At 38.4% G+C, this 27,761-nt stretch overlaps 1 protein-coding gene across 10 annotated transcripts in view; it reads left to right on the top strand.

Annotated features, from left to right (window-relative positions):
- The window catches only part of SLC10A7 (solute carrier family 10 member 7), a 156,852-nt gene that overhangs the window by 101,496 nt on the left and 27,595 nt on the right, over nt 1-27,761 (top strand). For 8 of the 10 annotated variants that reach the window (XR_012628811.1, XM_074867420.1, XM_074867425.1 and 5 more), the window contains 3 exons: nt 1,158-1,193; nt 14,690-14,773; nt 25,606-25,771. Coding sequence is in view for 9 of the 10 variants with exons in the window: in XM_074867420.1 (XP_074723521.1) it covers nt 1,158-1,193; nt 14,690-14,773; nt 25,606-25,771 (286 nt within the window). In the remaining variant the exon portion in view is untranslated. The remainder of the gene's footprint in view (nt 1-1,157; nt 1,194-14,689; nt 14,774-25,605; nt 25,772-27,761) is intronic. The other 2 variants (XM_074867427.1, XM_074867422.1) reach the window with 1 other exon arrangement.

Genomic DNA, 27,761 nt, shown 5'->3' with positions numbered 1-27,761 from the left:
GCAAATACAAAACTAGTCGTATAAGGTTTTTCTTCATATTAGCTTCCAAAAGATAGAAGTAAAGCTCTGTTACTTAAGGTTAAACGAAAAGCAGGGGACGACTGCTTTTTTTGTTCAGTTGTTTTTCGCTTGGAGCTAAAAACAAACATAAAATAAGCATCCTTGGAGATGGATGTGAGCAAGTTTTGGACTTTTGTCCTTTAAGTAATAAACTTTGTGAATAGCTGAAAGACTAGTTATTCTTGAGACATATCTAGATGAAGAATAGTCTTGGTTTAGAGAGGTTCTGAGCAAGCTTTGTGAATTAGCATGCATTAAATGATAGAATCGTTTTATTGAGCAATAATAAAATATTGAAGTCAGATGGAAGGATGATGGGGAATTGCTATTTGCAGCTATGAAACTGATGCATGTCATGTTAACTCCCAACCCAAACAACTCATTTTAAGTTTGCTCTCATGAAACTTAAAATCCTCTGTTTTGTCCAATCATCAGCTTTAAACCTGTTCCTTGTCAGTGAAGACAACAAATCTTTTTGCTTGCATCTGCCTGGGGGATGTGGAAAGCTGAGGTGGTCCTGTGTGATTAAATTAGATGAAAGACTTGCCTTCTACCAGTGAGACACGAAGTCTAATCAAGTGAAATGAGTTTTGAGATCTCAGCTCATTTCCTTGGGGAATATCAGTTTACATTACACAGTCACGACACCTAATTCATCACGGTTGATGCGGCTTTTGCTCAGAAGAGGACCTGGGATTGGGTAGCATGGGACACAATCACAAGTCTCCCCCTAAGGAGGAGCAGTGTAGTGAAGTTAAGATAGAGCACAGTGAGGGGAGAGCTTTAATATGTTTTTTAAAATAAACGTTCTATATTTCTGTATATTGGATCTTATAGAATAGAGGGGCTTAGGTGCAAAATGGGGAAAGCAGTAGTTAAAAAAAGGTACTTTGTACTGAGTATAGTTTATAAAATGATCGGCGTACAGATGATAAAGAACATACACAACGAAGAGCAAAGTTGAACTTCTTGTTACTTAATTTTTATGATGTTGAATGATGATTGTGTATTTCCATGCACTAAAATACAAGGAAGTAAAGACTATTCTGCTTCCCTGACTAACAAGGTTTTTTTGTTTGTTTGTTTCTTTCTTCCAGGGCATTGTTATAACTCCACTTCTGCTTCTGCTTTTTGTAAGTATCTTGATCTTAAGATGTCTTTTCATTGGGTAATCTTGCACCTATAAGACCTATATATTTAAAATATAAATTTGGGTGATTAAACAACACTTAAATAACGAGGAAGATTTTTCTGGTCAGTATTTGGAATAAGCTGCCTCCCAGAAAGGTCATCAAAGTGTATCACAATGAATGCAAACACTACCTGCACCTCATTCTAAGAAGACTAAGCCCTGTGTTCTTGCAGAATTACAAAGCCATATGCTATTAGTCAGGCTGGGTAAAATACAAATGCTTGCCAAGTGAGATACTCAGTTGGGAGATCTCTTGGAGAGCTTTCACATGCAGGAGATGGACAAGATTGTACTGATTCAAAATGGAGGCCAGGCCAGTTGGGAAGGCACTCTTCAGATAAACAGAGCCTCACTCCTGGGCAACTAAGCCCATGGGTATTTTTGTGGTAGAGGTTAGTGAGAGAGCAGCAGCAGCAAGACAAATTACAGGAACTCCTGCGTATCACTAAATGTGATGCTGTTTCACTGCTGTTAGTTCAAGATTTCTTTTTCAATTGTCAGTCTTCAGTTAGGGCCTTGGTTCCTTGCAGTTCATGGTAGAAGAAAAGGGAGAAGACCAAGTTTATCTTGATGTTTTATAAAGGTATGGGTATTAGACAGTGTACAGTGAAAAGGCTTTAACAGATGGGTGGTGGTGCTTTAGTAAGTCCCTTGTCAGTTAGGAGGGCTTGGTGCTTGAGGATTTGCTGGCATAAATGGTATGGTATGGTACAAGTTACTGAAGACTGTGGCTTTATGAAGAGCAGGGAAATAGGCTGAAGCACTTAAAAGGTTCCGAGAGAGGTATACTGTGTCTTTTGTGATTATCTTACTAATTGCATTGTATGTAAGCCAGAACCCTGGAAAGGGGAGTGAGTGTGAAGTTAGCCCGAAAAAATTTGTAAGTGGCATGCAAGTGGCACCCTGTTTGTAGTAAGGATGCTTAAGCAGCACAGTGCTGTGTACAAATATAGCAGTGTATACTAGACAGGGATGAACAGTGCTGTGAGAGTGACTGTAACATTATCAACTACTGCTTCAGTAAAGCTGTGTGGGAAGAGTTTTGTTTTACTACAACAAATTGTAATTCATCTGATGTAGCTATGTTTACACAAGAACTGCTTTGACCACATCGTATATATCAATACACACCAGCAAAGCGTTCTTGATATACCTGGGACCGTAGACTTACTGTAGGTTGGAAAAGGTAACTGTTCTAAGAAAAATGGGTGTTTTGTTATTCTTGCACTTGGAATCAATATATTGATTCCAGATGGTCTGTCTCACTGTTTTACTGTCCTCTTCCGTCCTGCATGGAATGTGTTTCTTCACAGGTATTCATCCAGAGACCTGTGCCTTTGTTTACAGGTGACTGAAACTTCAGCTCTTTTTACTTTAGCTCACTGCAACTTTCACCCTGCTGTACCTCACTGAGTTTTGGGGTTCTACATAGCCAAAAGGGACATTTTACGTAGAAATTTAAATGTTAAGGAATGATCTGCATACCTTTTCAAGCAAGATAAAGATCTTTCCTTTGGTGACTTTATGGGCAGATAACAAGATACTCTGTCCCATAAATTGCAGTTTTCGCTATTACTTCTCCAAAGAGGTGGTAAAACTTTATGTGTGCAAGTACAGGAAGGCAAAGCGTATGTCTCTGTTCTTCCTGCCAGCCCTGGAGACACTTATATGAGAAGTGTGTAAAATGCACATTAATTGTTGTGCGGTTTGTGACATGACCGGGAGCTGCTGTTCTTGAGGAAAATACACACATGAATTATTTTTTCATTGGAGTGATAAACTAGTCTAGGAATGGGAGGAGTTACAAAAGCTGCATTTTATTGTCACAAAGCCAAAAACTTGAGGACTTCTCTTGGGGTATATAAATATTTGAAACTCCTCGAGATCTTTGCCAAGGACTTGACACATGAAGAGCAGCCATTCTGGTCAGCCCAGCAGCACATCTTGCTGAGATGACGTCCACCTTCTCTGAAGGTTTAGTTTATCCAGTGTCAGGTATTTAGGATAGCAAACTAAGCGTGCACACCCAGATGCACTGCTCCTGTACCCTGGCAGTCTGATTTGGACTGCTGAAACCTTTTTTTTTTTCCTGTGAACCTCTCTAATTTTCCTTTGGGTTTCCTTGATACATCTGGCCTGCTCAACATGTAGTGGATTCAAGCGCACAGTTCACATGCTTCTGTTTCCTTGTTTACAACCTCCTGCTTGATCATTTCATGTGGTACTGTGTAGCTACTGTGGAGTGAGAAATGCTGACTAGTAATTTCCTGGTTATCCTTTCTGGACCATTTCTTAGTTTAGTCATGCAACTTAGCCTTAGTGCTTAGTTAATAAAGGGGGGAATTTTCAAGTTTCGGGATAAATCTCTCATTTACCTCAGTAGTAGCTTCTGAATACCTTCCAGGGACCTTTGAAGTCAGTGCCTTCAGTGAATTTTAATTCCTGAATTTGGTACTCACAAGCACTAACTCTTCCACAGAGTCATACTCTGTATTAGTGATCCTATTTGTTAGTCTTCCTGCACTATAGTGCAGTGTGGTGCATAAAATACCCTTAGTGCTGCTAGAAATAAAATATGTTGTTGTCCATTAGCTTGTTTTTGTTATATAGCTTAACCTGTGGTAGTGGTTATAGTTTAAATTTTGCCCCGTGTGCACCAGAGAATAAAATGTTCTGAACTGCCTTTTCTGTTCATGATTGCCTCGTAATGTAAATATAAATTGTCTAAACCACATTGATAAAGGCATGTTGAAGCTTATAATAAATAATGCATTTAATGCAAATTATTTATTATCCTAAATGAATGATGTTGAACATAAGACCGCCAGTTACATTTTTGAAAAGTGTATTTCTACTATGAAACTTCTGGTGTAAACCTTACTCAAAAAAAGTGTTCTAAGAGGTTCTGATTGAGTTAATGAAACCTTTAATACTGTGCATGTAATTACTGGACTGTATCCTTGTGAGGATGCCTAGCTAGACTTTAAGAATAGCTGTCTTCATCACAGATACCTCTGATTAACATTTTACTTAATAAGAAGCTATTGAATCTGACTTCCAGATGCATTAATCTGCAATATCATCATCCTCATGTTAACTCTTATTATTAACAGTTAATATGTTATATTCCTGGTAAAGATGTTATAAATGGGCAATGTCCTATGAACTATATATAATTGATTAGAGTTCATATATGTAGCGAGCAGGAGTGTTGAAGCAAAGTGCTGTAGGATACATCAGTTTCAAGTTAAAACCGGGTTATGTTGTTCACATTTCTTTGCAACATTCGACAGTGTTTCATTAATGATGATTAGGAGGCTGTGTACCAAAGCATTCAGAGAAGGATGCTGTCCGTCTTCCTCTTGTCAGGTCATATACTTAGCTGAAGCCAGAGGTAACAGATTAATGATGAAATTTGTTAAAGCAGGAAAATAAGTTTTATTTTCTCAGAGGCATTTGGGGAAAAAAAAACCTCACCAACTAGAAATTGAAGTGTAGACTAAATTTTGCTTTTGGAAATAACTATCGAATAGGTTAAGTAATGCCTGAGGAAGTTAGTCACTTGGGTATGACTGTCCATCTTTACTTATCATATGACTTGTTTTCTATGTTCAGTTTAGTTATTTCCTTTAGTAATGCTAATAACATTTTATGATTTGTAATAACAGTTTATGATTTGAATTCTTAAGTATGCTGCATTTGGGCACATTACTAAAAGACAGTTAAACAAAAGGTGTCGTCATACTGTGGAGATAACAGTCCTGTGATCTCTTTAATAACCTTGAGATGTCAGCACCTTTTTATGATGTCTTGTTTAAAAGACAGAATTTCAGGAGCACTGCACTCTGCAACAGTTGTAGCTGTATCATCTCACTTAAATGACCTTAGATTGTAACTTCGGTCATGAAAAACAGGAATATGTATGAATGCAGGTTTATTTTCATGGGGGGATTTCATATGCCTTTGTTTTGCACAGGATGGAGGCCAGCCTGATGTCTCAGCAAGGTCATGTCTCTTGCATTTGCCCTGGAAGCAGAGCGAGCATAGGTGCTGTACTACCATGTAAGAGGGTGATGCAGAGTGACCTTCCTCGTGTGAACGTAGCTCTGTTCCTTTCCAGCTGCATTGGGATAGAGTTGCCCTCTCCATCCTTAAAGTCGACTGAGCACGTGGGCTGGCAATTTTACCAAGCCACACAAGCTTATGATTTTGTTGATTGTATTTGGTATCAAAATACAAGAAGTCAGTCATCTGCACACCTGTTGGAGCCAAATGTGATGCTACGGTTCTTATGGTACAGCATCCCAGCTCTGCTTGGTATTACCCTTACTGCTGAGACTCAGTGCCTGACAGATGTGGTCTCTTCAGTTGTCGGGAGTACAGCCGGTTAGCTATCAAAGTACAAAAGTCAAGGTGTGTGAATCTGTGTATTTTTGTTGAAAGCCATCAAAGAAAATGTTAGAGATAACTGAGCGTTTTACATTTTTATGTACTTTACATTCTTCAGAAGCATGCATGCAAGCCAGTTAACGTGGAATGTTAAAGAGCCAATGCAAAATTCATGTGTGTTTTTAAAAATACACTTGGCAAAAAACCTCCATGTAACTGTCACGCGTTGCTCCCATGTTTGCTGTTTTACCAAAGACGACTACCATGACATTTGTCTCAAAATGGAATCTTCTCAAGGCTGTATCAGCTTGCTCCTTTTCTTGGTTTATTCAGCGATGTTTTCTTTTCTAGTACCCTTTCAAATTTCTGAATTTTATAGTAGGTATTTTTATAGTGGCACTGTAGTGGTGATGCCATAAGTACTAGAAAGTAGCACTACTGAAAGAATTCAGGAGTGAAGAAAATTCTGTGCAAATATCGCAGAGAAAAGTGAAATAAAATGACTGGTGAATAAGGATGTGAATGAAACTAGACACTGATTGAAATACTGAAGTTAAAAGCTTTCCCCTATACTCACAATCCTTAAAACGTTGTTCTAAAAGTTGTTGACACTTCTCAAATTTTTGCCAAGTCTTCTCCAATTGCATGTATTTTAGATAAATCTTTTTATTAAAAGGAGCTGTTACTACTTTTTTTTTTTTTAAACAGGATTTCTACAGAGTATGACTTGTTTTTCCTCTCAAGCACTTGGTAAATGAGAGTTGATACCAGTCAAATGAATCGTTAAATATGCAAATATTTTAGTAGCTGGAAGGCCTTGGAAGTTGATCAGGAAGTTGCAGCTAATGGATTTCACTAGTATGTGACAAAAGGCTGATTACAGTGGGAGGTGGCTAGGGGAAGCAGCATAGTGCATTAGCTGTTAACAGATCAACTCATTCATGTAGAAGATTTAAAGGGCATCATTATTTCTACCTGGTTATTTACATCACTGTTTCCTTTCTCTTCAGTCATTGCGAAGACAAAATTCTCTGATCTGATCCAAACTCTTTACAATTAACCAGAACTTTTTGATGACTGCCGTAAAAGATTTGCTTAATCATTTTATTCCTTTTTCAAATTCACCTTGTATGGCTTTGTTATATAAATTGGATATGAATAATAGAGAATAACAGGGGTCCTCCCTCTTCCTGACTCACACACAAAATATTGTAAATTTGTCTAGGTAGAAGACTCTAAAATATGTAATGTTTTTGTGGAGGACTTTCCTTTCTACTTCGTTTTGCTCTTGAAATTTTCATCTCTACAATGCTAGGAGAGCCTTTTAAGTACACATCCTGCTTCTACACAGCAGAAGCTAACCACACAGCTTAACAGGATCATAGAACCAGGATACCTGGAGGCTCCTGTCCCGACTCACCCAGTCTGCCTCTTTTCCATGCGGTGCAATTCACCTCAAAACTGAACATGATCCAACTTAAAAGTAAGGATTTTGGCTCTCTCTCCACCCTTGCAATACTAGAAACTTGTGTCTCTGAGCAGAAACCTAATTTCCAGTAAGTATTTGTGACAGGTGTTTTACCCATTTGTCTTTGTTGCCAATGTTATCATACAGCTGAATAGCACTTTGAAATTTATCACCCTGGCTTGGACATACTCTACAATCCTATTCTCTTTCCCAGTCTTCAGTCAGCTAGGCTAGACAAGCCATGCATTTCTAATCTTTAAAACATAAATACCAAAGAAATAAAAAATCCTTTATTCTGATGTGTTTCGTGTAGCTGTTCCAGCTTTAATTCCTTCTTCAGCCCAGGTAATAAGAATCGTGCCCAGCTGCACAGTGTTCTTCGCAAAGGTTTATCCAGGCCTTGTGCAATGTCACAAGTATCCCTTACATTGACTGATTGATTTCTTCTGGTACATCACAGCTGCCTTTTTCATGGATATATGATATTCATGGTTCTTAATTATCCTGTATTTACTAATCTTTTTCTTTCTAGTTAGTCACCCCCTTTGTTTGCAGCAGAATTCTGGATACTAGTCCTTAGGTCTCAGCTTTCCAATGGTGTTAGTCATCTAACTCCCATTTAGGTGCCTTTGGGTTGTACACTTGATCTCATTTCTTTACATTAGCCCTCAAGATCATTGTACTGTGGTAAAGAGTAGTCCTGGCATATTGCAGATTAAGAATACCTATGGTTATTTTTACAGCTCTATAAAAGGCTTTAAAATCGACAGGTCTGTTTGGATTGGCTTGGTAATTAATGTGTCATAGGGGAACCCCAAATGGGATTAGGCATCTGTGATCACTTTAACAAGGGAACCCCAAAATATACAGTCTCCTTGCCCAAGCCAGGGAAAAAAAAATAAAGTTGACACATTGTCAGCTTTTCTTTTTCCATACTTCTGATTATGAAACTTTGAATTTTTAATATTTTTTTTTAAATAAAACTGGAGGGTATATGTAGACAGCTAGTTTTTTATGTTTGTGCCAAATCAATTCCCATGGCCACAGAAGCATACAGAATATGCAAGAATTTGCAAAATATACCATAAAACCAGAACATCTCTGTGCTTTAGCAGAACTAGAGACGTATGTCTGCCTTTCATTTTTTAAGAATAACAGTGAAAGATCTATTTGTTAAAATACGTGACTGCCAAACTGTTGAACATGTTCTCTGTCATACCTTTAGCCCCTTTCTCTGAGGCAAGAGACAACTTGCAGTTTTTGATAGGCAGAATTAAAAGCTTTATTTAAAAATTTGAATGCACTCTATAGAAGCTCTGTTCTCAGTGATAGGCCTCCCCTTCCCTTTCCTGCTGCCCATTAGAGGTGGACAGTTTCAGTACCAGTGACTCTTGGTCAGTCGCCAGGAGCTGGCATCTTTTACACAGCTTCTCTGCCTTACTTATCGAGATATCTAAACACTCTGCATGTGAATGCCTTTAAAGCAGTGGAGTAGGAGGAACATCCCAGTGGCCTGCCAGCTCTGTTCAGACTGCTGTGGAATGTTACGTAGGAATGACCGTTTCATCTCTTTCAACCTTCTACCTGAAATCTAGAGCCAGGCACCGTGGAACTCATAAGCACCCGTCAGCGCTGTTCCTGTGGAGTAGCATGGATGCTTCCTACTTTGCAGAGAGCCTCAGCATCATTCCAGTTACTGCCCATGGCAGTGTATTCACTGCAGAGCATTTCCATTTGCTGAGTACCTGGGTGACTGAGGGTGATGTGCATGCTTTTCTGCTCTAACATAGCATACCGCAGTGAATGGGTCAGGATAAGGGTTCTGGAAAGAGCCAAAGCAAGGGAGGGCTTAGTTCAGCTGGTTACTCTTGTTTGTTGTCCTTCATTACTGAACTGGATCCCATCCACATCTTTTCTGAAAGTGCATCACCTTCCATGTCCTGTCTGTAATGGATCTGTCATCCACAACACAACATAAAGGAATTAGCACATGGGGTGGTCCAGACAGGCCTTGAAGGCAGCTGAATCTGGCCTGGACAAGAATAACCAGAAGCAGTGACGATACAGCACTGAACACAAAATTTAAAAAGACGGGTATCAGAGTAACATGACCTGAAGGTGAAAAAGAAAAGCTTAAATTAAACATCTTGCATGAGAGAGCAGGCAGTGACCCTCCCCCTCAGTGCTTCCCTGTTTTCACCCCTGCTTCGCTTCCTCGTTTGCGTTCAACAAATGGTGAGGCTGAAGCTGGCTGATGGTGTATGAAGAGCACAAAGACATGACATGTTAATTGCAGACCACTGGAAGAGTGAGGCCCCAAAGGGCAGCTGCCTCCAAAGTGGACTCAATATGCGCAGCACATGTGGCACTGGATTATAATTTGGTGTGACTGGTGGGAGGTATGTTTCTTCTGAGTCAGTGGCAGTTGTAGATGTGGGAACACCTGCGGTGATACCTGCCTGATCGGCCAGAAAGATAAGACTGGAGCATCTGCCTTCTGGAGACAGTCTAGGCTGGGAAGTGGAATTGTCTTGTGTTTATGCAAGGAAGGTTTCTTTTGGTTGGTTGGTTTTTGCTCTTTGTTTTTACCACAAATTAAATATGGCCTATCAAATAAAGATAAGCCAATGTTTCTACCACACACTCACAAAGAAACCCAGTAAATAATTTGCCAGGAGTTTTTTTAAAACAGGCAGTCTCTTGAGAAGAGAGGTCTAGAAGTAAATTAGCAAGAATGTTGCAGTGTGCTGGTTTTGGCTGGAGTAACATTAATTTTCTTCGGGGTAGCTAGGATGGGGCTGTGTTTTGGGTTTGTGCTGGAAACAGTGTTGATAACACAGGGATGTTTTAGTTACTGCTGAGCAGTGCTGACACAGAGTCAAGGCCTTTTCTGCCTCTCACCCCACCCTACCAGCGAGGAGGCTGAGAGGGGAGTCACAAGGATTTGGGAAGGGGATGCAGTTGGGACAGCTGACCCCAACTGACCAAAGGGATATTCCATCCCATATGGCATCATGCTCAGCATATAAAACTGGGGAAAGAAGAAGAAGGGGGGGATGTTCAGAGTGATGGCATTTGTCTTCCCAAGTTACTGTTATGTGTGACAGAGCCCTGCTGTCCTGGGGATGGCTGAGCACCTGCCTGCCCATGGGAAGTGGGGCATGAATTCCTTGTTTTGCTTTGCTTCCCTGCACGGCTTTTGCTTTCCCTGTTAAACTGTTTTTATCTCAACCCACAAGTTTTCTCACTTTTTACCCTTCTGATTCATTCCCCCGATCCCACCAGGGGGGAGTGAGCGAGCAGCTGTGTGGGGCTTAGTTGCCAGCTGGGGTTAAACCACAATGTGCAGATCAGGTTTGAAGTACTAGTGGCAGAATTGTTTGGAAAGATTAGCCTGGAATTCTCTTTCATTAGAGCCATATCCAGCAAACACTTGCAGAAGGTGCAGTTCCTGCTCATCTTGAGCTATCCTGAAATCACTCAGATTATTTAAGTGAAAAGTGCCTTTCTGTAAGCAAGAATTTTCAGGGTTTTTTGGTTTTTTTTTTTTTTTTGAATAGTGGGTCTATTCAAGCAGGCCTGGTTTATTAATAAACCTTTAACTGAAAAGCTGCTATCCAGAGTAGCACATAATGATCACTTTACAATATCAAACTTTTCCTTAAAAAATGTTCTAAAATAAGCATAGACAGTATGCTGACATGAAAATTTGTGATAATGTTTTCATTAAATGGTGCATTTTATCTTCCATAAGAGATTCCAATCAGATTATTATTATAGCTATAAATCAGCAGTTTGAATCTATGATGTTTTTACACCATAGTTCTTACAGTACTTCTGTTAGTTTACTCTGAAGAAAGGTTAATTTTTAGGCATGGAGATGATTACAACAAGGAGGGCAGCCAAATATAATCAGACATTTTAGCATAATGCTAATTTTGGTGCAACACAGATCATCTAGGTGGTTTTTAAAAAAATTTTGTTTCATGACAGCAAACGGAGCACAAAACTTAGCTTGATCCAACTAAAACCTGAGCAAAATCATATTTATTTGTTCAGACAGAATATTTGCATTTTTAAATGTGTAGGAAGGTGTGATTAACATTATGTGAATCTTTTTGTTTCCTCTGTTCCTCAGTTCTCACTTCTGTGTCAGAATGAATTTGATGAACATATCCAAGTTCAAAGGAAGTCTGGACTGAGAGTCCATGAGACACTTAGGTTTGTGAGCTGGATGAGTTTGCATGCTACAGAGGTTGAGGCAGTCCTGGTCAAGTTATGCATCCGCTAGCTGTGGGTCTTTTCACGTTTATGACTCCTCATGTTTAGCTACTGTATGTCCAGAGTCTGGGTTAAAATGGTTTTGTTCTTCTGTGTGATTGAGAAGTTCCTGCCTTCTCTTTTCTTCAGCCTTCATCTTACCTTCTGTGTCTTTCTCTGGGAATATATTTAAGATCAATAGAAGAGTTTATACACATCTAACAGGTAGATTCTGATAAAACTAGTCCACTGAAGTTATGGTCATAATATGCAGAAGGGAAACAAAGATTCTCAACTATACAACTGAAACAGGATCAAAAATAGTGTGGTCATAGGCTCATGCAGGAGAGGAGTCATATTAGAAGCAGAAAAACATGACGTTTTTTACAAGGTGGAGAGGGGTTTTTTCTCCTACAAACCAGATGTAGTTAAGAACTCACTTTCTCTGGGCAAAAGTAGCGTTGCTGAATCATTTATTTATTTATTCATGTTGACATTTTGGACTGATATATGGATTTCTGTTCTATTTAAAATGTAGTCAGGGTGAGATGGTTACCTGAAATGTCTGCCTTTAGTGGTCCAGATGACAGTGAGATGAGCCTGGATGGGTGGGGTGAAGTTGACAAGGTGAAGAACCATACCCTGATAGCCTGGTGTAGAAGATTGTTTCTTTGAATAAAATAATTCTACTTTTCCTATGTAAATTGGTTTAGCATCTCAGCACACTACCTGTAATTCAGTTTCTAATTATGTAAAAAAAAAAAAAAACAAAAAAAACCCCCCACAAAAATAACAAAAACCTCACATCCAAGCCAAAGCATTTCCTGATATGCTTAAGAATCTACCACAGCTTGAAGACACTACATTTAAAGTAATATTTTAAAAAGCTGGCAAGACTATTGCTGTTTGAATGGCTGCCTTTTTCAGCAGTGTGATCTTGTTGAACAGTTTTTCATTCCTGACTTAGAAACGCATCCACTGAGCATAAAACTTTAAAGTAGCGAGAGAAGTCCAATCAGTGGTTTTATAAAAATGCACAAGAGCCACTGCCAAAGCATCATAGTTTTGTGAAGCTATGCAGAGGGTCCTGTCATGCGGACTGCTTGGTTAGATTCACTCCTCTGTGACCCAGGCAGATTTTAAAGTTTAAAAATCTTCACTTTCACTTGAAAAAGCTTCCTTGAATACACAGTAAGTAATGCTTTTAGCTCCTTGGCACATAGCAAAAAATAAGTCCAAATACAGTTTGAAAAACTATGAACCTTTTAAAATTTCAGAAGCTCCTTACAAGAATTAAAACAACAAGGAGATCATGAGTGGTATGATGGAGTTTTCTGCTCCACTTTCTGCAGGGAATCATGCAGAGAGCCCCATGTCCCTTGGGAATGGAGTAGCTGTACTGCCTGTCTTCAGGTACTGGCGTGGGTGATCTGAATTTTCCCCTGCAAGCCTTTATTTCTCCCTCTCGACTCCATGGGAAATTTAGGCTCCTTCATCTTGGTGCTCTCACTTGCACATTACTTGCAGACCAGAAGTCTCAGTGATGACATCATCTTCAGGTCCCCTCCAACCATCTTCTGTGCTCACATTGTTAAAATTGGAGGTGACTGGGGACGAGATGCTGTGATTTATTAAATGGCCAAACTGAGTCTTACCTCATCTCACCGGTTAAGGCAACGCGTAGGAAATGGCCATATTCCGTATGTTCTGCCCAAAGCTTTCTACCTAGAGTGTATTCAGAAAAGGACATATGAAAGCAAGTGGTGGAGTATGTTTAAATAAGGAATAATTTGATCTGGTCCCACTCTCTTAAACTCTAAACTGGCCAAGCAACACTCAAAGTCCCGTGATTTCCTAGTGTCAGAATTTAATTCCATTTTGTGCTGTTTCCTAGTTCTGATGCCATTTGCGTGCACCAAAAGCTCAACTTGCATACAGGCAGCCCCGCAGGCACGTTCACCATTTTCCCAAGCAGTGCATATACAAACGGCATTTACAAAAAGCAGTGCATATGAACATAAACCACTCCAAAAGTGGTATAATTGGTATATTCGCCTCAATTATTTTCTGTAGGTAAAGGTTGCAGTTGTACATTTCTGAGTAAAGTAAAATCCTTCAATATGTGAAGTTTGTGATTTTTCTGTTCTTTGAATTTCTGAAGAATCTGGTTTTATGCCAAACCCATTTTTATGGCCATATGTTAATTTTTCTAGGCAGAGTTATAGAAAGCGACTAGATTGTATGATCACCTTGTCTATCATGCCTGTAGGTAGCTTTGAAAGGAAGATAAGTGTCAAAAGTATAATGTAATGTGAATGTAATTTATGAGAACGACGTATGTGAGAATGTTTTAGGAAATCAGCATCGTTTAGATGGAGCTGAAAAGATTCTGAATTCTGTCATGGTTTTGAGGATCTTTAAAGTGAAGTGCAAAATATAAAATAATGTGGATCTGTGAAATCCTCAATGTTATGTCATCTACCCTCATCATGAAGCAAACGGTTGTCTGTGGAAGCTCTGACAATGCTATTTCAGCCTTCCTACTATGTATTTCTTAATGCGTATTCTATTGCTGTTAAAGATATGTTGAATTACATCAAACGAAACTTTTCAATGACCTAGCATAAAACAAGACAAATCAGAACGTAAAAAATACTGCGTATTTTCCTAAGCATTCTGAAATAGGTTGCAAAAATCCCATTGACTCTGTGTGTTTACCTTTTCTACCTCCATCTTTAAAAAAAATACTTTTATCATTTACAGTCATAATTAAAGAGATCACCTATTTGAAGACTAATCCTGTCACAGTTTAGTTGTCTGAATGAAAGAATAGTTACATGCTTTCAGTAGATCGCTTTTTTAACATCATTGAAATAAAAGATGTGAATGTCTTCACTGTTTTATTATTTTTATTTATTTACTGAAATAACTACACTCTTTTTTGTTGCTTGGTATTTGTATAGATGGTAAGGTTAGTTGAGCTAACTGTTTAGTTAGGAAGATTCACTCCCTGTCTTTTTAGACTATTATCCTACAAATGCTTATATAATTTACTTGGTATATGTGTGTAGCAGGGTTTCAATTAAATGAATATTGATGGAACTGTTACCTTAGGTTATAAAGTAATCAACCAGAGATTGTTTTAGTTTTGTTCTTGTGGAATACCAAATGCTTTGTTGGGACTTAACAATTAAACATGTGCACGTACTTCCAAGTTTTTATGTGCAAAATAAAATGTATACTAATGTGTGATATCTGTGTATGAAATTTGCAGATACTAAGAAAAAGTGCAATATTAATGGTATGTTTTTATTTTGTAGCTTGGATCATCCTCCTCTGTGCCTTTTACATCTATATTCTCGCAGCTGTTTATGACTGTTGTAGTCCCCCTTATTATTGGACAGGTATGTCTTTTAAATATACATTCTTATTTAAAAAAATAAGATAAAGAGAGCTATCTTAAAGACACACTGGCAACCTGATAAGCTGCCACATAGGAACAGCCTCGGGATAGTGAAGTCTAATATCAGAGAAAAGATGCTACAGTGCTCCCCGGAGCCACATTGATCTTTGTTGAGATTGAGCATCTGTCCCTCACTACCACAAACATACGCTACTGCATATCGAGAAGGGAGTTTGTGAACATAAAGTGGGGAAAATGGCAGCCCAGACTGTGAGAAATTCCAGCCCCATACAAATGAGCTTTGAGAATACTATATAGTCCTTTTGTCACATGCCCTTTGCCTGGATGATGAAGGAAGTTCTCGCTGTGTAGTATCTACTACTAATTACAGGAATAAAAAATTCTCAACATTAAAAAACGTATGAGGACTGAGCAGTCAGAAGTTAAGAAATCATAAAATTAAGGCTGCTTGAGCCATTTTGCATATGCTTTACAATAAGGGATTTAATTGCACAACTGCAAACTACTCTTTCTGCATGACTCCTCTATCATTTGTTACACTGGATGGAGGGTATTCATGGAATGAGCAGCTGTTCAGTATTTCATTTTATACTCATTGTTCATATTGTAACTCAGGGCCTTCTTTTTCATGGCATATGATAGAAATCTTTGAATGTAAAGATACTAATTGCAGTATAAGATTTTCTGTGACACTTGTCTCTGTAGTATCTACTTTTTCACAAATGTTAATTATTTTTTTTTCTTCACATCATGGTGGGAAATTGCTATATTAAGACCAGAAGTTGTCAGAAGTGTCCATTATTCTTGGACACCAGAACACCCAAAGCCTATTTCTTACATACTTGTAAGTATTCATTGTTTTCAGGCATTCAGAATGCATGAAGGGAATATCAGTGGAATTTGCAGTTCATTCCCAAGGGCTACCATGGCTGATTCTAGCATCCAGTTTGACTCTGGGTTCATCTGTAATGTTACGAATTTTGCCAGCCTAAAGCAGACTTTGAAATGGAAAGCATAGTTAAAATGTAGGCAAATGAAAGTGGAGTCCAGGAGCACCCCGGACAAGGTTACAAAAATGTGTTATTACCTCGGCTATGTAGAACAGGCAGTCAGTCTTGTATCAGACTATAATTGCACATTTCAAAATTGGCATGTACTGCAACTTACTGTAGTCCTAGTGAAGTTTGTTTCTGATAGGATCAAAACCTGCCATTAAAGTCTAATAAGAAGATGAGCATAAGCATGACAGTAGCCACCAGCATCAGTACCTGCATAACCTGGCTGTAGCCATACCATGTGGAAAATGGACATGTCCCTGAAGACTATTGAATTGCTCACGTGCTTTGAGTTAAATGCCTAAGAATCTCCTTATTAATTAGGACCACAAAGGGTTGCTGATTAAGCTACCTGTGTATCACATTCTTATCTCATCTAAATTAAATTGTCTACACCAAAAGTGGACAAGCAAACTTAAATCATCTCATCCTGAGAAGTCCAAAAACTGGAAGCTATTAGTTGGAAACCTTAGTTGGAAATTTCTAGGAAGGAAATAGCATGGCAGCAGATCTAGCAATAAAGTAACCTATAGTGACGGAGTATCAACAATCTGTATTGCAACGTAGTAAGTCTGAAGATGATGGTAGATTGCTGGACAAAGTGATTGCAAAATTTCAAGAGGACTTTAATCTATATACGTAATAGCATGTTACTTTGGAAAGATATTACAAGAAATTGCTAACTGGTGGAGTTGGGGTTTTTTTGGCTGAACCAAATGATAAGGCTAAGTAACATGAATTGAGCAGTATGCATATGAAATAAGTGCTCTGAATGATCATAAATTCAAAATCAGAATTGTGATGAGACTTAACTGAGAACAGATGTGATTTAGGAGTTCTGATAAAGACTGAAAGAAAAAAATAGAGAATCTTAAAGCTTGTGTAACTCAATTGCAAATTTATTTAAGAGCTTGGTTTTTATAAGTACACTTCAACAAGAAATAGGATGATTCTTTTTTAAAAATGTTTGAAGCAGTTTCTGGAGAAATAGCTTACATTCCTCTAAGCATAAAGACTTTGTTTCTAAAGTTATTGCACTTGGTTATATCTGTTCAGAGGATACGGAAGAGAGGAAATGCTAAGGATAGCTACAGATCAAAAATGACAAGGGCGGTTTACATGGATTGTCTTGATTAGGTAGAACTGTACAAAGGTAAACCAACCTGTCCAGATAGGCATAAAAGCCATTTTTGAAGGTGGATATCAAAAAATAACGTGCAGTACTCAGGGAAAGACAATAAGCAAGGAAAGGACTTGACACCAAGAGATAACAGTGATAGGTCTGCTTGCCCTTCATCTGGAGGTGACATGGATCTGTTCCAATTAAATGGGAAGTTTTGTGTTTAGTTCATAGACCACTACTCACTCATCACTGAACTGTTGCACAACATGAGGCACAGCAACATAATATTGCTTTGTGAATCACAAGTTGCTCACTCTGGGATTCCAGATGCATTAAGAGATAACGGCCCACAATTCATGAATGACGGTTTCAGCAATTACTTCTAATTTATCATTTCATGCCCACAATGTCAATTCTGTACCACGCACAGTCATACCGTTCAGCAGAAAAGTCAGAGGAAGAATGCCTGGTAAGGCTACCTGGTAGCAGAGAGCTCGATTGGGAAAAAAAAACGATCTTGAAACCTGCCTACTTGGAGGGTTGCTTCTCTTCAGTCTTCCTAACTCAGCTGTGATCAAGAGGCTTTATGCTCGATCCACATCACTGTAAAACAGAGAAAGGAAGCGTTCTCGAAGGGCTTTACTTTCCTTTAAAAAAAAAATCTCGCCTCTGGGAAAACCCTTGTTGCCTAAACGCTCATTTCCTGAGCAGGCTGCAGAGCTGGCTGTTCGAGAAGCCCCTGGGATATAAGCAAAGCAGATGAGAAGGTGCTTTTAGATTTGTTTTGTTTGGGGTTTTTTGTTTGCTTTATGGCAAAATGTATCGAGAGTTTTGGTTGCTTGGCTGACTTGTCAGAATTTTTAATGATAGTTGTGAGAAAGAAGTCACAATAGTGTAACTGATGCTTATTTTCTACTGTTTCTCAAACAATTTTTCGGTGTGGCAAGACTGCTGTTGACAGGAGTCAAACACGCTTTTCTAGCCACTGACAATGAAATGTGTAAGGGGCTGCAGGTGTAGGCTCTGCTCAGGTGGTGGCTGCCGTTTGTTAGGTAAAGAAAGAACTGCCTGTGAAAGGAGGAGGAAGATACTGTGTTATCAGGCACTGTGTCCTACAGATAGCAGTTACTGATAGATTGTCTTCAATAAGGAGAATCGCTCTGTTCTTTGTCAGAGATGTGCAGGTTGTCTAAACCTAAAAAAATGTTGTGGCCTGCATCCTTTGTGTCTACAGATGTGTTTTGCTAATTGACAGTATGATGTTACTCAAATCAGTATCGGTACTGTAATATTGCATTTGTATTTACAGAGAAACGAGTAACACCTCTCTGACAAGAGGTCTTGAAAAGAGACATAATCTATAGTATTTTATAAAGATCTAATGTTCTATAAGCCTTGAAGGTCTGTAGTTTGTAAGAGCTTGTTATTTGTGCACCACTCTTGTATACCTCTAAGGGGAATTTGAGAACACTTGTTATACAATAAACATGGTAATAGATATTTCATGGAAAAGATTTTTGAATTTGCTCTGGCAGCTTGAAGTTCTGATTATTTTTTTTCCTGGATAGCAGAGTTTGATGAAGGTTGCTGCTCCTGAGCTGTTGTGATTTTGCTAAAATAATTGTTTCCTTTTCTATAGATGTTGGTAATACTTTTAGCCAGCAAAATGTAAGGTTTCGAGAAATGTCTAAGCAGTTTCTTCATGACCAGTTGTGAGATTTGGCTGAAGACTGTTGTTTCTTTGCTTATTTTTTTCTTCTGAAGTGACAGATAACAGGAACAGTGAAAACCACGGCAATATTTCCTTTCCTCTTTTTTGCAGACTTTCTCCATTCTCTACACCTAAGTGCTTATGACAGACTTTTATTTTATGTTTTATATTAAAGAGCGATTTATGATTAAATGTTAATGAAATAGAATTTTCACTGTGCTTTCATTATATTCTACTAGTTTGAACATTTTTCAAAGCAGCACACCAAAACCCACTGTTTTCTATGAATAAATAATAAAAAGCTTGTCTGTACATTATCATTCATGCATTCTCTAGTTGCCCCATTGGTAATTTGTCTGCCAGCCTAAAGTGGGCACTTCACATTAAACAGACCTTAACTAAAACCAAAATTAATGTTATGATTCTAAATAGTTCTTCTTCCCAAATCTATAAAATGAAGCCAGTTTTACAGAAATCCTCACTGTATCGAGTCACACAAAAAAAAATCTTGATGTCCTACAAGTAAATGATTTTTAAATGCCTTCTGCATCGTTGCCCAAAATGTTCCAGAGGAACCCTATCAGCATCTGGGAGGTGTGCTTATAAACACAACTCTAAAAGGGTGCTATGTTGCAATACAAGTTGTCAGTGAAATTGAAACTAAAGCTTAGCAATGTATTTATTTTTAAAGAATAAGAAATAGAAAGGCAGGTGCCAGTTGCTGGGGAGTAGAAGGTACTGTTCACCTAAGCCTAATGTTTGTTTATAGTGGGTGGGTGGGGGAAACAATAGTTGAAGAAACTGTTATGAACAGGGAAGTGTCACATCCTTTCGTTCCTGTAACTTAAATCCACACAAAAGTAGCCCTGCTTTCTCTTCAAAGTCCAGGGGAGCTGCGGGGAGGAGGAGTGGTACCCTGGGAGATGAGTGCTTCTAGAAGCTTGTTGCAGAAAACTGAGATGGCAGATAAACAGCCTTCAGAGCACAGTTCGCTCCCTTCTGACGCTTCACTCCAACAGGGAACACAACCTAGTCTCCACAGAAATACAAAATATGAAGAAAACATGTACTGCTGCTACAGGCTCCCTTTACATTTTTGCCATGTTGCACCTGTTTGTAAGGTTTTAAAGCAACAGTCGTAAATTACCCCAAAATGTGAAAGTTAATTTTGAAAATGGCCTCGTGTGGGTTTTATAAAGCTTTCTTTGAAAGGTGTATATGTGCCAGGAGCTACCTCTTGGGAGTAAACTGACTGACATAATGGAGTAAGATAGCTTTTAGGGGAGTTTGGTAAGCTGTGGAAAGAAAACAAGATGCTTGTAAGAAAGATTTTTTCCCAGATTGCAATCCCATCTTTAGAAAAGAAATATTAGATTGCACACTCCACAGAATAAGGATAGATTTGACATTTCTTGATGTCCTAGAAGGAATAGAAAGGTAGGTGAACCAGTACAATGTTTGGGACTTCATAGCATTATACGGGAACAGGCGAGCATGCGTGCCTTCACACAGGTATGGTCCCTATAAAATTGTCACGGCAGGGTCTGGTTGAAGTGATATGAGCTCTGCTTTGGAAGAGGGTCTGTGCATTTGAACTGCGATGCAGATATTGCAGATATATGCAGATATTACCTTGGATATATGGAGGGTGGTTATGCTATAGAAATCTGTGAAGCACATTCCATCTTATTTATGTCATTTCTACGAGGCATAATCCTCCCAATATCTGACTCTTTCTACTGGTTTTCACAGTCACTATCATCTTAGTTCACTTTTTTTCCCTAATTCTTCCCTCTTTCATGTCTTCCAAGCTTCACTGAAGTAGTTCCCAATATTCCATGCAGTCTTCTTTCTTGGTTTGCCATCACTGCTTAAGAAGAGATACTGAGAAGTTATTGAATTGTTGCAAATATCTAGCCTGACTCAAAGCTTTTCAAAAGAAAGCTTTGCATTGCAGAGTTCATTGCAAAAGGTCTGTTACTATAAGTAGTAATAATATTAGTTAAGAATGAGTTAGGAATCTTACCGTAAAAGACAAAGTAGATAAGGTAACTGCTGCATTTAGTTATAGTGATAATCCAGCATAGTTTCAGCTTCTTTCCCTGTGTGTTTCAACATAAGGAAAAAGTGACTTGTGTTTCTTTGTTGAAATGGTAAAGCCCCAGGTGTTTTTTCCAGCTATTTAGAATTACACACCAATACATAATAAACAAGAGGAGCAGAAATGCAGTAAAAACATTGTGTATTCTGTTAAGGATTAAATCAGTCCCAAAGAGTTTATAGAACCAGGAAAAATCTGCTTTGAGTGAAGATGTAAATACCAAGAGATACTCTTATGTGTGTAATGGAAACAGAAAAGGTGACTTCATAACCATTCCACCTGTTGTTTTTTCACTTCATGGGTTTTTTTTAAAAAAAAAAAAGTTAAATTGAAGATCTAGATAATTTTCAAAAGATGTACCATATTACAAATGTCAGAAATCATTCCATATACATGGCGGGCAGGAAGCTCCTTGCCCTATAATTAATAATGAACATTAATGAAATATGTTGTTTATTACATTTTTTATCTTGTATATCCAGCAGGTTTCCACCTGCCTGCTCTATTTTACTGACCAATTTCTCTGGGTATATGGTGTGACTGTTACGAAGGTACCATTAGATAAGTGAATTGTTTTTCTGGAGTATGTTTTCTGCTATTTTGATGTATGATCTTATAACAGATGAGCATTATTTCCTTGCATTCCTGGAATAGCAGATCATGTTTCTTTGTACAGGGGATGTTAAATGAATTAAGCATATGAGCAGTTAGCCCATTTGCTTAGGGAGGATGGTGCTGAGACCAAGAGGTTATGGCAGGATACAGAGCAGTCTGGAGGAAAAATACTCTGGATGTAACCGGTCTGGTAGAAGAACTGCATTGAAAAGGCAACACTACTGTTAATTCATGTGTAATTACATTCCTTCATTGTTAAAAATTAAATCCTGTGCAAGAGGAAAGTTTGAGCCTGGAACTGTGTTTTGAAGAAAATTTGAGCTGATGCCTTTCCAAAAACCTCTGGAGATTGCCAGGATGTAGTCACCAGGAAGTAGTTGCTTGATGGACATGTTCATGTTCTTTTATTGTATAACTTTTTGGCATCTTTCATCACGCAGGTTATTTATAATCACCTACTGCAAAGTTTTGCTTCTCTTCCTCTCTTCTCTCCACTAAACCACAGTTTGAGGGAAGGATTCACCATGCACTGTTCTTCCATGTGCAACCTCCAGGTCAGCCATCAGGAATTCCCTGCTCTTTGAGGCTAGCATTTAAATCTGCACGAAAATCTTTACAGTTCATTGTACTTAATGTGATCACTATCATAGGACCAGAAGCCCCAAAACCCTCCTTGCACAAGTAATTCTGCAGGAGTCTCAGCAGGGATACGGGTTGCGAGGTCTTTGTACCTTGAGATTTGTACCTTAAAAATTGGGCATATGTTCTCTGCAACATGGTAGCATCCTGCAGCATTTCCCTCTGTAAAGTACATTTTAAAGTGCTTTTATGTTTTACATGATTATTCTTCCAACATCTCTGCCTCTCTCTCCCTACACCACCCCCCCAAGATGGTATTTTTAATTGCATTTTTTTGGGTGAGGAATTCCCTTTCACTAGGAACTGTGGAATTATTGCATTTGAAGAGTACTCCCCTTTTTGCTTTTTTCCATCAGTGTGCCAGTCTGATGCATCTATTTTGGATGTCAGTCGTTCATATTTCTACCCCAGTTCATCTTTTCACAGGAGTATCAGTTCAGACGTTTTTTCAACTGCTTGTTTCTCTGGTGCTTATCCCTCCCTTGTCCCCTTTTGTGCTGGTATGTACTTCAAAATACTGGACTCTGTTATTTCAACTAAGAAGTGGCACACAGGTATGGTGCCCAAGTCTGGCATCCCTCATACAGGTCGTAACATGCAAAAAATGAATCTGTTAGCTTTTGCTATGTGTGCAGACAAATGAAGCTTAATATCTCTGTCCAGGCTCCGAATTACCTATGAGATTCTTTATTTAATCGTTTCAATCTGTGTTGCTCATGGCTTTTCAACCTCTATTAGACTCTCTGTCAGAGAGTGCCGGCACCACAGAACAAACAAGGTTCGTTGGCTGACTGGCTCTGTACTTTATTGTGTGTTGTCTTTATTGTATTTGTGGGATTTATTTCACTTTATTATTTCACTATTATTATTTCACTACAAATCTTCACAATTTTTTAAAGTTCTGTGTTAACCCTGAAAAGTTAGAGAATTGGGTTAAGAATTAAAAGGCTTTCAAAGCATCCTTGTCCTGAAACAACTCTTCAGGGCATGAATAAGTAACAAATGGATTGTTTTTCAGTCAAAATGAATCAGCTGATATGAGCTTCCCTGTGAAAAATCTCGTTGAGATTTAAAGATAACCTGTAGGGTTATATTTCTTCCCTCTTAAGTTATGCAAGAATTTAGATTACCTTGAATCAATGATCATAGGCTGAAGCAACCTCTGAAATTACAGATCTTCTTGAACCTTGAGAGAAGATCAAAGTGTATGGCATTCTGTGCTAGAGAGCATGTATTTTGTTTGTGGTTTTACAGTATACGTTTAGCATGACACTGGGTTGATTAGAAGATTTCCTGAAGCCACAATGTAGTTCTTCAGGGTCTGACTATGTCATTTAAAAAAAACCCCACAATGTGCTGTAGGAAGCCGTACTGGTATTTATGGTTGTTGATTCACAATAGTTCCAGACTAGATAGAGGTAGATATTTAAAGAAGATATCAGCCGATTGAAAATTTTGAGGAAATACAGCTTGCAGTTTCATTTTTAAAATGTTTTTTCTTTCTCTTATATGTCAGTCCATGATAAATATATGTATAAATTATTATTGTCATGTATGTTATAATTATACCTTGCACAGACACAAGGTTATAGTGTTTATAATAAATACCTCCAGTATAAGTTGTACTGTGGCGTAATTAACCATCACTTTTCTCTTTCAATATCTTGTTACTTTCAGTATAAATCTTCTGGAAGGACCATAAATAAATAGGTGGTTTTTAAGTAGCTTTTCTATTTCCCTGATGTGACCTTAATTTAGGGGATAATAGGATTTTTTTTAAACTTCCTTTGAAAACACTCACTGTAGAGATGAAAAACTTTGTGTTTTGCTTCTCATAATAACAAAGTCCCAAATCTGCTCAGATTAGACTAATCTGGTCTTCCCATTTGATGTCTTTCACACTGCACACTAAATGTCTTCACTCAGCTTTCTTGCTTCTCTTTCGTCAGTGCTGTGGCTTATTCCTACCCAGTGGCTTATAAGGAGGTGGCTGAAGGAGCTCCATTGTATGCTTTTTCAGAAGTTTGGCCGTATATTCTGAGTTGTGTTCCCTCTTTCACATCTGACAAGTGTGAAATTTTTAAAGTTGAGTGTTTTCACTGGGGTGTTGAGCATTCCTTTCCATGGTTTCCTGTAAATCTATTATTGTTCATCAGTGGGAAGCTTAGAAGTGCCGGGAGGTAAGTGCTGGTCTTCAGCCTGCTTAGCTCTGCGTGACACCCGTGTGCCAAATTTTTAGGATGTGCCCTGCCACGTGGCCAGTGAAGTTTGTTTGCTGTGGTGAGTGGGATAGCTGCTTCTAGGACTTCCCTGCTGAGAGATTTGCAAACAAACTGGGAAGGCAGTGAGGAAAACTGACAGCTGTGAGGTCAATCCCACAGTTTTGGCAGTTAAGTGTGTGAAAAGGTCCTATGGTAGCGTTGGCGATGCTGCTTTGATATCAATCTTGAACACCTCTAAAATGTTCTGTATTATTAAACCCATAGTGGTGATGTTTATTAATGGTACCACTATGGGAAGGTAACGAGTCACCTTTAGAGCCCTCTGGTAGAAATGTTTCAGGATCTCTTGCTATTATTTCTGAAAGAGCATGGTAACAGAGCATCAGGAGGTCTCGGGAGAAATTAGGCAAGATAATGTGATTGCTGAAAAATTAACACAAGTCGCAGTTGTGTGATAAAAGCTTTAAAAAGTTTTTTCAAACTGTATAAAGTAAAGAAAAAAACCTAAAAGCAACTCCCCAGGCAGGGCTGAAATAGATGCATTGTATCTGCTGAGGCTTAGTCCTGTAGCATTTGGCATAATGTGAAAGTTGAAGTTACTTTAAAATTTATCGTTGTTTCTAAAAATTCTTGAAAAACAACTTCAGATTTTGTTTCCTGAAAGTGCAAAAGTTCCGCTAAGTACAGCAGGTTTCCTTGTTTTCATGTGTTAATTCTGGTATTCTAAAAGCGTGCAAATGGCATTTGTCTTTGGATTTACAAAAACTCTAGATATTCAGAGTTTGAATTATTTAAACTCCCACAACACATGCACTTTTGCTTTTCAAGCTTGAGTTATAATTTAATTAAAAACTTCTGGTGCATCGCTAGCTATTTAAATATTAAAATGTTCCATGGATCACTTTCGATTATCTACCGTCATGAAATTCCTGAAGATGTCAGATTTTTAAGATTCCCAAAGTTGCACTTGGAATTGTCTGTTGATGCAAAGGGGACTGTGATAATTACATACATCCATTAGTATCAGCAGAGGAGATAAACTTTGGGGAGGCTTAATGGGCATGTCTCAGTGACAGCTAGCAAAGAACATTTGGCATGATTAAGGATGGATTTGAATGTACTTGAAAATATACTCTCATTATGGACGCCCAGTGGAAGTTGCACTACAAATGTTAAATTCCCCAGAAGAAGAGTTGTGTGGCAGGGAAGCTTTGAAATCCACTGTGGCCGTCATCCAAATTACTCTCTTCTCTTTGTGTCTTTCCGCTGTCACATTCACTTTGTGATGCCCAACTTGGCTCCCTGCATCTTTGAAAAGAGGCAACCTGTTGGTTTCTGTGTTTCAGATTGTCCGAAGATACATCAAGGACTGGCTTGAAAGGAAGAAGCCTCCATTTGGCGCTATCAGCAGCTCTGTGCTCCTGATGATCATCTACACAACGTTCTGTGATACTTTCGCCAATCCAAATATTGACCTTGATAAATTTAGCTTGATTATAATAGTGTTCATAAGTAAGTTCAGCCTTAAAGCATCTCTTTTATCTGTGTTTTGGGTGTGTAATGAGCTGTATGTACTGGAAAGGGTGGGGCTGCGGGATACTGGCATGGGGCTAGAGCTTGTAGTTTTAATCCGTCTGGTAAATCAGATTACCAGACTTCTTAGGGGCTGGATGCTTTCAGATGTTTGAGTAAGCATTTAGAGGGGGATGAACCCTTCTATTTAGGTGTGCCTGAGATTGCTCAGTGGCCCTTCCTTTCTAAAGGGGCATGGTATTACTTTCCAACTGTTTACAACCATTCTGTTTTGGCTTCTTTGTTATTAAGCAACCATAAAGGCACAGATGTTGCATTCCAAACAAAAAGGAAAGATCTGGGTTTCAGCTGCACATCAGAAGCACTGTTATGACTTTTAAATAGTTCTTCCTTACCGTATTATAAACCTGGAAACTAGTCGGGAGTTTGAATGTTGATATATTTCTGTGGATGAACACATTTCTTGCAGAGTTTGTTTTAGAAGCACTCTAGTCATTCAGCCATAAATAACATACACATGAGAATAGACTGCTGGTATCCTTGCCATCAGTTAAAAACACACTTGCAGATCACTACCTCCCAGGGAAAGGCAGTGGTGTACAGGCACTGTCTCCTCTCCCAGTAGGGAATTCCATCTTGCTTCAGACTGTCCAGAGCCAGGAGTTTCAATTTGCTTGGGGGAGAGGTAACTACAGTATACTACAGTATAAATCACATCTCATACACTCTAAAACTGTTAGATTTCAAGAAATCAATACATCACCTACCTTGGAGTGTGTGTATGTGCACATGTTTCTGTCTAATAAAAATAATGTATCTTCTATAAATCCAACCTCCACTAAAGTCAGTAGGAAATTTGCCCCTGCCCTTTGTGAGTCAGTTCATATTCTGTCCTAATTGTGGCAGTTTTTTGGATTATGAAACACTATACGTGTGTAAAATTATAAAAGGTACTGTATAAATACTTTATTCTGAAAGCAAAGAAAAAGGAAGCCATGCTAAAGAGGTTTTTATCAAAATGGAGGAAATACTTGTTCGCGTAGGCACCTGAGAAGGACCACATCCCAGATGCACTTAAGTCAGTGCAGAGTTGTCAGCAAGAGAGAGGGATATGGAAATTTTCAACTCTGACTTAACATACAGAGAAACTCAGAATGAAATAATTTTATGTTACTGTGCTGGCTGCTACTTTTTTAGTTAAAAAGGCACGTTCTTCCTTGAACACTTGATACAGAGTGGTTGCTTCCATTGCCTTTCTTGTTCTTTCTTTTATTTCTCTGCGAGACAACTCTGCGTTTGTGCCATGTGTAATTATATGTACCACTTGCGGTGCAATACACTGACAATCATTATATATACATTTTCATTGCCAGTGTGCATAACTGGAGTTTATTAGTACGAATATTAACATAATCATTGAAACCGCTTGGAACATATTCGACATTTGTTTTTTTCTTAAATATTTATAAAACAAAAAAAAAGGAAGGTGTGGAAATGGATATGCACACTATATTACAGAAAAAGTTTCTGTACTGCCACTGGATGTGTTGGCTGGATGTGTGCATAGTGTTATACCAGGATGTCAAATTAGCACGAGGAGTTTGAGATGAAACTGCATTTATTATTCTGATGATTAATGTTTTTATGTTAATATTCTAGCCACAGCAAAATATGCACAAGGGATAATTGGTAGCAACCCATGCTTATCGCTTTACAGAATTATACGTATTAAGGGATTTTTTTTTCTGTGCATATTAAATTAATGTACTTACTTGCAGAAAAATTGTAATTCAGGAACAATGGATTGCTTCCTTAGTTCATGAAGGAAGAATTAAGTGCATGCTAAGGTGACATTTATGCTTCCTAGGAAATGTATGTAAGAGAATGGAAAATGTCACTGGTAATAGCTAATATCCCTGCCACGTTTCCCAGTTGTAAACTGGGGTCAAAATCAAAGGTATTGTCTTGG

The sequence above is a fragment of the Strix uralensis genome, chromosome 4 (assembly GCF_047716275.1).
Source record: "Strix uralensis isolate ZFMK-TIS-50842 chromosome 4, bStrUra1, whole genome shotgun sequence".
In the NCBI taxonomy this organism is placed as follows: Eukaryota; Metazoa; Chordata; class Aves; order Strigiformes; family Strigidae; genus Strix; species Strix uralensis.
The sequence above is the reverse complement of the archived record's forward strand: the minus strand, read 5'-3'. Positions and strand labels throughout refer to the sequence as shown.